Source organism: Balaenoptera borealis, assembly GCF_965194805.1.
Source record: "Balaenoptera borealis genome assembly, chromosome: 1".
Lineage (NCBI taxonomy): Eukaryota > Metazoa > Chordata > Mammalia > Artiodactyla > Balaenopteridae > Balaenoptera > Balaenoptera borealis.
In genome coordinates, this window is record NC_138860.1 from 173,518,856 (window position 1) to 173,533,586 (window position 14,731).

At 46.9% G+C, this 14,731-nt stretch overlaps 1 protein-coding gene across 1 annotated transcript; it reads right to left on the reverse strand.

The window, feature by feature from the left end:
• Positions 1-9,867: 9,867 nt before the first annotated feature.
• Positions 9,868-13,656, reverse strand: HMGN2 (high mobility group nucleosomal binding domain 2). The gene is made up of 6 exons (XM_082349462.1): positions 13,450-13,656; positions 12,397-12,441; positions 12,162-12,191; positions 11,745-11,795; positions 11,217-11,312; positions 9,868-10,722 (listed from the first exon to the last, which is right to left on the reverse strand). The coding sequence occupies exons 1-6, from the start codon at positions 13,462-13,464 to the stop codon at positions 10,687-10,689; spliced, it is 273 nt and encodes a 90-aa protein (XP_082205588.1). The 5' UTR covers positions 13,465-13,656; the 3' UTR covers positions 9,868-10,686.
• Positions 13,657-14,731: the final 1,075 nt, after the last annotated feature.

The following is a 14,731-nucleotide window of genomic DNA, read 5'->3' on the forward strand; positions in this document are numbered from 1 at the left end:
TTTGAACCCATCACAGAGATGATGCTTAAAATTGGTTGCCGCATGGGGTACAATGTGAACCCTTCAAGGAACCCCCGAACCCTTTGTGAAGTCTACTTGGCTGACCGACCAATGTTCTGGGTGCATGAGTTTCAGGGTAGAATCCAGAAAGGGGTTGAGCTTCTCACCTGGGTCAGAGAAAAGAGACGGCAAGGGTAGAACCAAGGGCTGGAGACGGAGGAGACTGGAGACTGGACACATTCGGGCCCACCTCTTTCCCCCCATGCCTTTCTTGGGGCTCAAGGGCTCCACACCAACATGGTGGCAGCTGCCTCTGGGAGGACAGTGGGTTTGGGGAGGTGACGGGGGTTTTCACAGTTCCTCTATGTTTCTAATACTTGAATTGTTTCAAAGAATATTTCTATAGTGAGCAGGCAATACATTTATGTTTAGAAGGCAAAGAAAACACTCCCCTCACACCTCCCTCCCAGCCCATTCAAGGAATACACGGGCTGAGTGGAAAATTTAGAACATACGGGCAGGCAGGTAAGAATAAGAAACAAAAGTCATTGCTGACTCCACTGCCCAGCAGTGACCACTGTGTCCTCAACTGCTAAAACTCTCTGGGGAAGCATCCAGCCTCCGGCTGGTCCCCTGCCACGCAGGCTCTGTCGGGGCCCCACCATTTCCCCCAGCTCCAGAGCAGCCAAAGGTCAGAGTAGCCAAAAAGGTTCCTTTTGGGCCCAGGGACTGAGAGGGATCTGGGCCCCTGTGCTGGGAGTGGAAATGGGGCCCTTGCTTTGGCATGGTGCCTGCTGGGCTCAACTGGGGCTATGCCAGGAGCATGGGAGCAGTGCCCACCTGCGGCACCGCGGACACTGCCTTCTCCCAGCACAGAGGTCAGGAGTTTGGACAACTTACTAACTGCTCTGGGCTTCAGTGTTCTTTTTTGTAAAATACTGTTGTGAGGGTTTGAGATAATGTATGTCGTACATTTAGCACAAAGTGATCTTAGTAAGAATAAGAACATTCCAGAAACCAGTCTTTGCTCAGCTAAACCTCCAGCCCTGGTAAAGGAAGTGAAAGGGGGTAAAGTTTTTTTCTGTTAAACATAGTGGGTAAGAGATGGGGTCCCAAGGGCCAGTTTTGTCTGATAGCAGCAGCAGGAGACAGAGTTACTGGAGACCCCGTGTTGGGTGGTGGCACCAGCAGGGAAGCTGGATACATTCAGAGGTTCAGTGGTAGAAAAATGGTGGGTGGTGGGGTGGGAGTTGGCAGCTTTAAGGGCTGGGGCATATCATGCGGACTAGACCAGTGAAGGCAGGTGTAGATTCTGGTCTTCACTCTGCCATCAGGGAGATGTGGCCCAGGGAGAGCGCCTGGGGACTCAGAATAGTGTGGAGGTTTCTAATGCAGCCTTCTGGCTCAGACCACCCAAGTTCAAGTCAGATTTAGTCACTTGCCAATTATGCAATTTTGGGCAAGTTACTTAACTCTCCTGTGCCTCAATTCTCCCATCCGTAAAATGGGAACAATGATGTTACTAGGTTGTAAGAATTAAATAATTCAAATAAAGAATTTAGAAGAATATCAGGCTTATAGAGGCCTCAGTAAGGATGCAGAGTTGTTGCTATTTCCTGTATGCATCATCAAGAGTGGAAGGTGATACTTGGGGTTCTTTCTGATTCTTTCAAGTGTTTGACCCAGACTTCTCAGAAGGTGATTTAAGATCCGTCCCTCCTGTTCAGTTCTACCTGTGGCCCTGAAGAAGATAAAGTTTTTGAATAACTGAGAAAAACGTTCTCTACTCCCTGCATTTTTGTGGGAAAATGAAGAGGACGTTTCTGCTGTGGTCAGTCAATAATGCTTCAGCCTTCCCGTCTAGAGCTCAGTCCAGGCTGATACTTTACATTCACATTTCCAAGCTCAACTCGTTCATTCACACTGCAGATTAAATGTTGTCTGAGCCAGTTTGCAGGACAGAGCCATGGTTTGGGATACAGGGGCTCTGGAGCCAGATGGGCCTGTGCAGGACTCCTGGCTGTGCCACTATAGCACGTGTGACCTCGTAAGGCCTCAACTTCTCCGAGACCCAGTTTCTTCACCTATAAAGTTGAGAATTCCCACTTCTCATTAATGTGAGGATAAAATGAAACAATGTATGGAATCAGGGCTGTTTTCAGCTGCAAGTAACAGATTACCCAACAAAAATAAAGGCGTCTCATTATCTCACAGAAGTATCTGGAGTTTAGTAGCTCTAAAATGAGCTCACCAGCTCAGTGCTGTCCCAGGCTTTCTGCTCTGTCATCCCCTGTGTATTGGCAACATTTGGCTTTATGGTCACAAACTAGTTGCTGCAACTCCAAGATTCACATTGTCATAGGCCACCACCCAAGCAGGGAGTAAGCAGGGGGAAGACAGCAACAAGTTTTTCTCCTTTAGAAACTTTCTTCCTCAAACTTTAGTGGACACGAGAATCACCTGAAGAGATTTTAAAATCACAGAGTCCTGAGCCCCTTCTCCAGCAATCTGAGTCTGTGGGTCTGGGGTAGGACTCCAGACCTGCACTGCTCACAAGTTCACAGGTATTCTGAGGCACTGCCCCATAGAGTGTTAATAGTGGCTTGGACTGGGGTTGTGTCTTACCCTGGCATTAACCTTCCTTGAGAAAGAAAAGGCTGAGGAAAGGATTAAAGTGCTGATCCTTTACTTGGGAGATGCAAGACCAGGGTGACGAGGGTGAGGAAAAGGAAAGATGCAGAGCCATGAAATGGGATGCGTTACACACTGGCTACTGCTTCCCAACAAGCCCCAGAGACACAGCAGGCCATTCAGAGGGTGTATCTGCTTGGCACAAGAGCCTTTCCTGGAAGAGCTGAAAGGAGGAAACTTGGAGGCAGACAGAGGTGTTTACCAGCCCAGTTCCCTCCCCTTTCATCGCCTGTTTGCTATCTTTCAACTTCTGCCTCTGGGGAGCTAATGACTCCACAGTTCTGGACCAAATCAACCAGCCACTTGGCTGCCTTTTAGGAAGCCAGATCTCATGGCCCAGGAGTGGTCTTTCATCCAAGTCTGCAAGTGGAGGGCTGGCTTGGTGCACATGGGATCCAAATGAGAGCTGAAGAGGCAGCTGAGGAACCTCATAGAGTCTGCATCCACTGTAGGTAGGATGATGCAAACTGGTTGGGTCCAAAACAGATTTTAAAAATTGAGCCAATAGAATTTATCAATGGATTGATCATGAATGGACTAATGGACTGGGAGAGAGAAATTGTTTTGGTGGATGATGGTGCCACTTACTTAGATGGGGAAAGCTTGAGGGAAAGATTCTTTGTTAGGAAAATTAATAAATTTTTGTTAGATTGGTGAAGTCTATTAAGTGGTCTAAGTCTGGATCTGAGGGGAGAGGTTCTGTCTGGAGATAAGAATTTGAGTCACTGTCACGTAGATGGTACTTAAAATCAGAACACTGGTTGTGGACACCTAAGAAAAGAGGTTGGTTGAGAGGAAAAAGGAGATGAGGGAGAATTTTTGACTCTGGCAAGATGAACACCACTGTGGCCTGTTTAACAGGTGGGGGAGAGGCAAAAGCCTCCTTACTGGAGTGGGTTGAGGAAAGACTGCGGGGAGAGGAAGTGGTGATGGAGAAAACAGACAACTTCCTTGAGTAGTTCTGCTGTAAAGGGGAGCAGAAAAATGGGGTGGTGGCTCAAGAGGGCCAAGGGAAGATGCTTTTGAGGCTTGGTGTTTGTCCACAGGAATAATCCAGTAGAGGAGAAATGGATAAGGCAAGAGAGAAAGGGGACACCTGCATGGGTTTAGTCTTAGAGGAGCTGAGAGGGATGGATCTGGATGACAAGTTGAAGGCTTGGACTTAGAGAAGAGAGGTCTACCCCCGTAAGAGGAGGGGATGCAGGTGGTAGGGGAGGAGGTGGGAAGATGACGGGGCTCCTCTTGACTGCATCTTCCATGACTACGAAGCTTGAGGGGAAGTCACTGATGAAGACGGAGATGGGGTGTTGCAGAGGGGAGATGAGGTAAAGGTGTGGAACAGGTTATCTGAGAGGAAAGGTGAATCTTTTAGGGAAATGTAAGGGGGAATATAACATTATTTATCTGTTAAATTTTTTTTTTTAAAGGAAAGATTAAATCCAACAAAAAGGCCCATCAATGAGAAGGGAGGGCATAAGGCAGAGAATGATACAGGAACAGAAACTAGACTTCTCTGAATACATCTTGTTTTGTAGATTAGACCTGGAACTATGTAATTACTTTACATAAGCAAAATTAAACTAGGGAATTCCCTGGCAGTCCAGTGGTTAGGACTCCATGCTTCCACTGCAGGGGGCATGGGTTCAATCCCTGGTCAAGAAACTAAGATCCTGTAAGCCACACAGTGCAGGAAAAAAAAAAAATTAAACTAAAAAATTCTTAAAGAATGGAAAAATAAAACAGGTTAATAATATAAATGTGTATCCAGCTAGGAGCAAGCCACACAGAGAGGAAGTATACTAAGTAAGTTTAAAGCCAATTGCAATATGAGACCCTGTTTGGATTCTCAAACAAAAAAATTACTTTAAGAAAAAGAAAAAGGGGCTTCCCTGGTGGTGCAGTGGTTGAGAATCCGCCTGCCAACGCAGGGGATACGGGTTCGATCCCTGGTCTGGGAAGATCCCACATGCCACGGAGCAACTAAGCCCGTGCGCCACAACTACTGAGCCTGTGCTCTGGAGCTCGTGAGCCGCAACTACTGAGCCCGTGTGCCACAACTACTGAAGCCCACGCACCTAGAGCCCGTGCTCCACAATGAGAGAAGCCACTGCAATGAGAAGCCCGCCTGCTGCAACAAAGACCCAACACAGCCAAAAATAAATTAAATAAATAAATTTATTTTAAAAAAGACACTTAGAAATTTAAGAACTTGAGTATTTCATATTAAGGATTAATGTTTTTGATATGCTAATGTATTGTATTTTAAAAAGTCCATATGCTTTAAAGATATATACTGAGGTATTTATGGATGAAATATGATGTCAGGTTATGGTAAGAGGAATAAGCAGACAGTGGTATTAAATAAAACAAGACTGGCCACGAGTTGATAATTACTGAAGCTATGTGATAGGTACATGGGGGTTTGTTACATTATTCTACTTTTGCACATATTTAAAATTTTCCATGACAAAAAAAATGAAACAAAATTTTCCCAAAGTTCACCATGATTTAGGCACTCACTGGAAATGAGTGATGATGGGGAGGGAGGTGGGTAGCTGGGCTAACTTTCAGGATGATTGCTTGAGGGATGCTTTTACCAGATGTGGGACCAGCAGCGGAGGTCAGTTTGTGAAGAACAAGATGAGTTCCATTTTGGTCACGCTGAATTTGGGGTCCTGTGGTATGTCTAGGTGGGACTGCACAGGAAGTCGGTGGAAATACTCAACTCAAGACAGACGTGGGGGCTTCCCTGATGGCGCAGTGGTTAAGAATCCGCCTGCCAATGCAGGGGACACGGGTTCGAGCCCTGGTCCGGGAAGATCCCACATGCTGCAAAGCAACTAAGCCCACGAGCCGCAACTACTGAGCCCGAGTGCCACAACTACTGAGACCACGCTCTAGAGCTTGCGTGTCACAACTACCGAACCTGTGTGCCACAAATACTGAAGCCCGCGCGCCTAGAGCCCGTGCTCTGCAACAAGGGAAGCCACCGCGATGAGAAGCCCACACAAGACCCAATGCAACCAAAAATAAAAATTAACAATAAATTTATAAAAAAAAAGAGATGTGGGTGGAAGATGAACATGTGAATCACTGGATGACATCACTATGAGAAACTGTAGAAAAGGGGGTCTCAAAGGGGTCTGAGTGGTCATAAGGCAAAGACCAGGACAAACGGTGTCTTAGAAAATAGAAGGCCCAGAAAGAGGTCTAGAACAGTTTTTAAAAGGAGGGAATGCTTGGACCTCACACCATATACAAAAATTAACTCAAAATGGTTCAAAAACCTAAATTTAAGAGCTAAAATTACTTAAAACTCTTAGAAGACGTAAGTGTAAATCTTTATGACCTTGGACTAGGCAATGGTGGATTTAGATATGACACCAAAGGACAAGCAACCGAAAATTAAATAAGCTAAGATTCCATGCTCCCAATGCAGGGGGCCCAGGTTCAACCCTTGGTCAGGGAACTAGATCCCACATGCTGCAACTAAAGATCCTGCATGTTGCAACTAAGACCCGATGCAACCAAATAAATAAATAATTTTTTTTTAAATGGGCAAAGGATTTCAATAAACATTTCTCAAAAAAAAAAAAAAAAAAAAAAAAAAAAAAAAAAAAAAGGACTTCCCTGGCGGTCTGGTGGTTAGGACTCCATGCTTCCACTGCAGGTTCGATCCCTGGTCAGGGAACTAGGATCCCACATGCCATGCGGCAAAAAAAACAAAAAAACAAAAAACCAAAAAAAACAAAAACAAATGGCCAATAAGGACCTGAAAAGATGCTCAATATCTTAGTCATTAGGGAAATGCAAATCAATACCACAATGAAATATCACTTCATACCCACCAGAATGCCTATAATAAAACAGGAAAGTATGTGTTGACGAGGATGTGGGGAAATTGGAACCCTCATACATCGCTGGTAGGAATGTAAAATGGCACGGCTGCTTTGGAAAACTGTTGGTTCCTCAAAAAGTTAAACGTAAGAGATACCATGTGACCTGGCAATTCCACTCCTATGTATATACCCCAAAGAACTGGAAACATGTCCACACAGAAATTTGTACACAGTACTCATAGCAGTACTCATAATAGCCAAAAAGTGGAAAACAACCTGAACGTCCAACTCATCAATGGATAAAATATGGTATATCATCCATATAAGGGACATTTGGCAATAAAATGAAGTACATGCTACAACACGGATGAACCCTGGAAACATCCTAAGTGAAATCAGCCAGTTGCAAGACTACCTACCCTAAGATTTCATTTAGATGTAATGTCTAGAATAGGCCAATCTAAAGACAACGTGGAGAGCTTCCCTCATGGCGCAGTGGTTAAGAATCCGCCTGCCAAGGCAAGGGACACGGGTTCAAGCCCTGGTCTGGGAAGATCCCACATGCTACAACTAAGTCCGTGTGCCACAACTGCTGAGCATGCACTCTAGAGCCCATGCTCCACAACAAGAGAAGCCACCGAAATGAGAAGCCTGCGCACGGCAGTGAAGAGTAGCCCCCGCTCACCGCAACTAGAGAAAGCCCGCGCGTAGCAACGAAGACCCAACACAGCAAAAAAAAAAAAAAAATTAAAAAAATTAAACAATTGACAATGTGGCTTAGTGGTTGCCTAGGGCTGGGGGGAGGGGGAATGGGGAATGACTGCTAATAGGTATGAGGTTTCTTTTTGGAGTGCTAAGAATATTCTGGAATTATTGGTAATTGTTGCACAACCTTGTATTCTAAAAACCACTTAACTACAGGCTTTAAAATGGTGAATTTCATGGTGTGTGAATTATTTCTCAACTTAAAATAAAGGTGGGGCGGGGGGGCTTGTGCTCAGCAGTGTCAAATACTGCAGTGTCAAGCCGTGCAAGGTGAGGCTTGGAGACATCACAGGATCTGAGTGTAGCAGTAATTGTCCACTCAACCCTTCTTCTGTCATCATCTATCCCTCCCCTACTTAATTTCAATAATCCTGGCTGAAACCTAAACAGATTCTGTGGTTCCATCCCTCTTGCCATGATTGGTTTAAGACTGGGCAGGTGACCTACTGCTGCCCAATTAGACACAAGCTACTAAGGCACTTCTGGGAAATAATTCATTATTCTTTTTTTGGCCACGCCAAGCAGCACGCGGGATCTCAGTTCCCCAGCCAGGGATCACCAGGGAAGTCCTGTATAATTCACTCTTCTTAAGGAGAAAAAAAGAAACAATCTTCTGCCTCTGGAGACTGGTGTCAAGTTGAGGTCTGGAGCAGCTGACTTGGAGGCTGAGGTGGGTGGACAATGTTCTGGCAGCAGAGCAGCAAAGTTGGAAAGAACCACCCGGGTCCTTAGAACCACTCTACCTCAGGACTTCTCTTAGGAAGATAAATCCTCCTGTTTTAGACATTTGACTTTTTTTAAATTTAAAGAGCCAAAGCAGCCTAATGCAGGTTACTGGTGACTCTTCCCAAATGGGCTTGGAGACAGGACTAAGGGGAAGGGAATCCATTTTTATATTATCTGATTATTTTTAGTTCAGGTCAGGACTGCCACTGATCAAGCTATTATGGCTGTCTTAAATGTCCTCACCAGGTTTTCACATTTGGTTTCTTGATTTTTAAGCCCAGGCACTCTCATGGTCCACAGCCAGTCAAATCAGCAAATATTTTCTGGGAAGGAAAAAAAAGTTCAAGTTCACTCTCCTCATCCTAATTTCTAGGTAACACAAAAAAATGGTTACTACTGAGTATAACCCAAGTCAGTCACTTCATATCTGAGTCTGTTTCTTAGCTATCAAATGGGGGTAATACCTACACAGGATTGATCCAAAGATTAAAGGAGAGCATCTGGCCAAACTTCTAGCATGGTCCATGGCTCAACACGTCTTGACAACCTGAACTCTTAACAAATACTGATGAGATAACCCCAACTGTGGCTTTCCTCAAATCCTGCAACTTCTGTGCAAGTAACAAGTTGCCATACCCCTACTCCTAACAGCTCTATCAGGCTCCACTCTGGAAGATGACACCATCCCTGAATAAAAATTAACAACCTACATCCTAGAATTATTTCAGCAATAATGGAAGCAAATGCCTGGAAATTGCCTAAGTGGGCAAACTTTATCTAAAAGGTGCCCCTTAAAAGTTGAACTCAGAAATTATTCTTGACTAAAGTTGGGGGTTTGAACCAGGACTTTGCTACTCATTAGATGTACTCATAACCACTTCTCTTTAGATGTACACATAACCTTGAACAAGTCTCTTCATCTGAGCCGTTTCCTCATTGGTAAAAAGGGTGTTAAACACTTTACACAACTGCATTACACAACATTACACAACTGCATTACACAAAACTCAAAGTTTTGTCTCAAAACTGAAGATCAGAGATAATACACAGAAAACTTATCAATGAAGAGCTTAACTGATATGAAAGCTCTACCGTTTTGACTAAAGGCATAAACAAAGCAACGTAAGATTTTTTTTTTAAATAGCCTCCAATTTACTTTATACCTCTCAAACAATAGAGGTGACCCACGAAAGCAAATTCAAATTGCAAGCATCAATTTATTACAAGTTCTATTTCCTAACAGATAACTTCTTGCTATTTCCCTAGAGGAAAGGGGTTCTCTGCAGCGTCTCCAGAATAAGGCAATCAGCAAAGTCCCCATTAACATCTTTGCTTTTGGAGCTAGAGCAGTTTACCAGCAAGGACAAGAATTTAATCAATTCACAGAAGACTTGCAGGTCTGCTCAACAGCAGGATGCCATCTGCCTTACACATCTTATGGCCAACTGTGTAGACACAGAGGCATTTTCTTCTCGCACAAGGACTATATAGCCATATCTATTAACTTGCTAATTTTACAGAGATTTTAAATGTGAATGAAGTGGAAAGGCTCTTTTACTATCAGCTGCAAGGCCAAAACCTCAGATCTACCAAATACCTGCATTTAAAAATACACTTCAGGTAGTGCTACACAACCAAGTACAGAAACCACTTCTCTGCTCCCAGCCTCTCACCACCAGTCTACTCCTGGGATCTTTCCCAATAGCACTGTGTTCTACAGATGGACCATAAAGACTGACTGTGCACGGAACCTCTACACCTCACACCAGAATGCACCCTGTCCCAAGAGACTTGGAGAAACCAGGCTCCCCCACTCCTGGGAAAAGATTAGAGGCAGCATTCCAAGTCAAACTGTATCCAGCTTTATTAAAGATACTTTTCATAAACAATCATGGTATTTCAGGCAGGACATGGGCAGACAATCGTTAACAGTATACAACAACTTTCAAACTCCCTTTTGCAATGGACTACCAAAATCAGAAAGCCACTATAAAACCCAATGAAGTCTTCATGTGATGCTCTGAACAGGGAAAGTTTAGAGTGAGGGCTGACATTTCACATTTAGTATGTTGTTTAACAACTTTTCACAAGCCGACCCTGACTTTCAGGAAATGGAAATGAAAATGGCAAAAGTATCAATCTGAAGATCCACAATCTAAAAAAGGAACCGCTGCTCTTTTGAGGGACGCCATCTCATTGGTGACAATGCAAAGTCCAGATTGCCTGACATACTGGTAACCAATTTTGGGGGGTCAGGTTCCAACAGGTCTCTGGGTTTAAGGGAGTCAAGTCTATGCTGAAGGTGGAGAGGGAGAAGAGGACATAAAAACTAATTTTAGTTTTTCCACACCACAAGGCGTTTGTGCCAAGGTGGCTACTGTGTGTCAACATCAAGGAACCCCTCCTTCCTGGGAACCAAGAGGAAGTCTCTCAAAACCAGAAGGGAAAGGTGTTTTTTTCCCACATCAATCCAGCTTCAGAGACAATCTATTAGTGACATGTGCTCTTCCCCCAAAAAACAACAATGAAGTGTTCTGTATGCTAACAACATAGCTTAAAAAAAAAAAAAGTAAAACAAAATTCTGCATTTTTATAAAACTTGATAAAAAATAGTATTTCAAACTGTACAGTCACCAGAAGTACACAGTTATCAAAAATGCACACTTCACTTGGCATCTCCAGCACCTTCAGCTTTCTGTGCCTAGAAGAAAAAGACAGATGAATACAATATGTAGACGTGGAAACTATCTTCATTCATATTTCATTTATACCATTTCTTTGCTCCCAGGCCAAAGTTCAGGTTTTAGGTACTTTGACACTGAGACTCAGTACTTCTTTTGAAAATGACTTGGCAGGTAACTTTGCTAAGTCACTTCCCCTCTGGACTTTACTGTAAAATTGGGGAAGGGGGCACACCAGTATTACAAGATCTGAGGTTATTCCCAACTTGAAAACCATGGTGTAGCATGAGTGCAACACCTAAGGACAGGACAAGGCTCATACCACAGCTCTCTTTATTGGACAGCAGAGACTTCAAGAATCCAGATTAAACTCACAGAAAAAAAAAACACAAGCAAACTCCAGACTAAAAGGCACACTTGGAGTGATACAGATGCAAGAAAAAGGCCATAAAAGCTTTTGGGATCATTAACTGATTGAATGGGCAGACTTAACATAAAGTGAAAATAGTTGTACCTGGTCTGTTTTGGCATCTCCGTTTTCTGCAGGGTTATTCCCATCCTTGCCAGCATCAGCTTTCCCCTTTTTCCCTTTGGGTACCTTCTCTCCCTTCTAAAATGGGGAGATGGGGGGAAAAAAGCTGTTTCTCCTCATTTCATATCATCGGGATACAAGTCTACAAAGCTCTGCACAAGTAGGATTGTTTATCAAATATAAGATACACACATAAACTATATACCCTCCCCCATTTACAAAAACAAGGCCAAATTGTGGTCTTCAATACACGGAATTCTTTATCTGAGTGTAAATAATAGAATAAGACAGCTTAAACACTTGCACTTGTTTAATACCCTAGTGTACAGTTTACTGTAAATTGAAGACAGAGTTCTTGGTTAAAGACCAGTCCTATTAACTTTGTCAAATCTCAACTTTGTGTCAACAGATGAAGTTGTTATATAGCAGGTCTCCCTGTCAGCAACATGGGAAACTGTTCAGGCGTTTATGTAAATCCTAGACGCATGTTTGTCTCACTGTCCTACTCACCTTTGCAGGGGCCTTTTTAGGCTTGGGCTCTGGCTTTGGAGGAGCAGGTTTCTTTTATTTGGGGGAGAAAAGGGAAGTAGAGAACATTAGTACAATGGACCAAAGAAAACAACCCACAACCAAACCACAGCACCACTGGCATAGAAGTTTCTCCTACTTTGTAAAGTTTGTGGCGGGCTTTCCATTAGAACTTCATATCTTCAGAAACCCACTCAAGTAACACTTGGAAGTGTCCCACTTTGGCTACAGCCATCACAATTTCAGAACCAGCAAATTCCAAATGGGCAAGAGTCCATAGCAGAGTAAGTCATTCAATACCAGCCACTGACCATAATTCATGGGAAGCAAAGGGAATCGTTTTTCAATGCTTTTTAGCTTCAGGGAATAATATGAAAATTTAAAAGCACACACACTTACAGCAGATAACCTGGCAGATCTTCTCTGTGGCTATTTAAAAAAAAAAAATAAAGAAAGTTACAAATAGGACAGTTGAACCACTTAAAAACAAAAAAGTTTTGGAGCTAAACTCTTCTAGACTATAGGAAGTAAAAAGAGCTTACTGAGGCAAATTCAGGACTATGAATATGGCTAATTACCACTAAAGGAGCCCATAGCTTTGTGAGACTCCAAAAGCAGTGAGAATAAGACTTACTTCATCCTTCACCTTGGTTTTATCTCCTTTAGCATCCCCTTCAGCCTATAAAAAACAAGCAAAGGCTAAGAAAGTTGCAGCTTCTGAAGCAGTTAATGATTCAGTAAACTTAACAAAGTCCTAAAGGGAGAAAAAAAAATCGAAGGGAATCTTGTACACAACTTTCCTAGGACATACAAATCCTCAGTTTGTGGCATCCCCAGCTCCTATGCAAATCCCCGAAGTGCTCAGAAAGCTCTAGGAACGCTCTTAAGTGTCAGCTTCACACCCGGTCTGGCTCATAGCGCGCAGGGACGGCGGGGCCCCGCGAAGCGCGCGCAAAGCTGGAGCGAGGCGCGCGAAGTGCAGCCCGCGCCGCCGCGCCAGGCAGAAGCAACAGCTGCACAAGGAGCAAACAAACCCCTCCGGAGGCGGGGCCCGAGCGCCGTTGCCATGGCAGCCGTCGAGGGCGGGAGACGGGAGGTGCACGCAGCCGGGGGAACTCGTGGGCGGCAGCGGCGCGCACCGGGGCGAGTCTCGTGCGCGGGGGCCGTGGGCGGCGCGCGGTGGAGGTGGGGCCACACTGCGAAGTCCCGCCCCCAGGGAAGAGGGCCCCGCCCCCTCACGGCGGCGGTTTTTTGGCGGCAGCGCGTTCCCCCGCCCGCCAACCCCGAATGCCGCCTTCCCGCCCTTTCGGGTTTGAATTGCCCGCCCGCGGGGAAAGGAGGGGGGGGGGACCTAGCGATGGGGGGAGGGGGCGCGGGGCGGGCACGTCGAGCCCAAGGGGAGCGGGATAAACAGCCGCCAACATGGCTCCTCCCGCCGCGGCCGCCGCTCCTCCAATATGGCCTCTGGCGCCCGCGGGCAGCCAAGCCGCGCAGGGTTAGCCCGGGGCCGCCTGACACCGCCTCGAGCTACCGCGCCGGGGGGCTGAGCCTGCTCCAGCTCGCCGCTGATTCGCGCTTCCCAAAGCCGGGGAAGCGGCGGCGGCTGCTGCATTGGTGGTGGTGGTGGTGGTGGCGGTGGTGGTGGCGGCGGCGGCGGCCCAGCGCCTGGGGCCCTCGCGCCACGTACCTTTCTCTTGGGCATGGTGGCGACGGCGGCGGGACGTAGGCGCTGGACACGGGGATGCAGTGGCGCGCGGCTTTGGCCAGTCCAGGGGTCGCTCTCGCCTCTTCTTCACACTGCTCGGGCTCCGGGGGGGTTTATAAAGTTTTTATAGCGCTGGGAGCCCCGGACCGGTTAGAACCGGATTTCACCTCCCGCCGCCGCTCATTGGCCCAGCTGGGGTCACGTGGGCGGGGTTTAAACTCACCTCCTCTGGAGGGAGTGAGGAGGGGGGTATGGGGGGGAGGGCGCGGGAGACGGCGGCGCGCCTAGGGGGTGGGGGCGCAGTGGGGGAGGCGCGCGTCGAGGGCAATAAATGAGGGAGGGTGGTGCGACTCGGCGGGTTCTGGATTTCGGCTCCCGCCAAGAGCTGGCTTTTGCAAACTACCAAGTTCCTTCCACCTTATGCAACCGAGCTACCCACTTCTCCAAGCCATGCGACACTTAGGGCGCATCTCAGCCGCTTTCCTTCCTGTTCCCGCTGGGGGCCCCAGAAGAAGGGTTTGCTAGGCCTGGCCGCACTGCCCTTCTCCGCTGGAGGCGGGAGGAAGCGCGCGGCTTGGAGGCACAGGCTGCAGTTCCCAGGGCCAAGGCTGACGCTGAAGTGGGGAAAGAGCGGGGAAGCCAGCTCGGTGCAGCCGGACGTGCATCCTTCCAGGCTGCCACTCGGAGGACGCCTCTCGGGCACCTCACCTGGAAGGCGGTCCACTCGAGGTGGGGTAGGGGTTCCAGGGGCAGACTTTACACGCAGAGGTGCCTTTCGGGTGCAGTGGGGCAGGTAGGAGCTGTCCTTTCAGCACCCGTTGCTCAGCCGCCTCCCCAAACACCAACGAAGCCCCCCCAAAGCCTGTCGGGTGGCTGGCTCTCTTAGGTCCTTGTATTCCTGGACCTCAGAACCCCGCCACCGAATGACAGAGAGTGGCGCCAAGAAGGCCTACTAGCACTCCCCTCCCTCTAAGCTTTACCCGCTTCGGAGACATGAAGCTCAGCTGCCCCCACCCGATGCAGCCACCAACCCTGGGCGCTGCAGACGCAGCTGGCGAAACCCCTCCTTCCTCACTGGCAGGCTGGCTGGCTTCCTTTCACTTGCGCGAGGGAAAAGGAGGGTGGAGGAAAGCGTCCGGGCATTAGGAAACAAGTAGAGGTACAGGTGTTGCAATGGAAAAAGGGCTCTTCAAGTGGCTCCCCCCCCCCCCCGCCCCCAAAGCTAGGGATCCTGGAGGTAGCCAAGTGCACCTGAGGGAGGTAG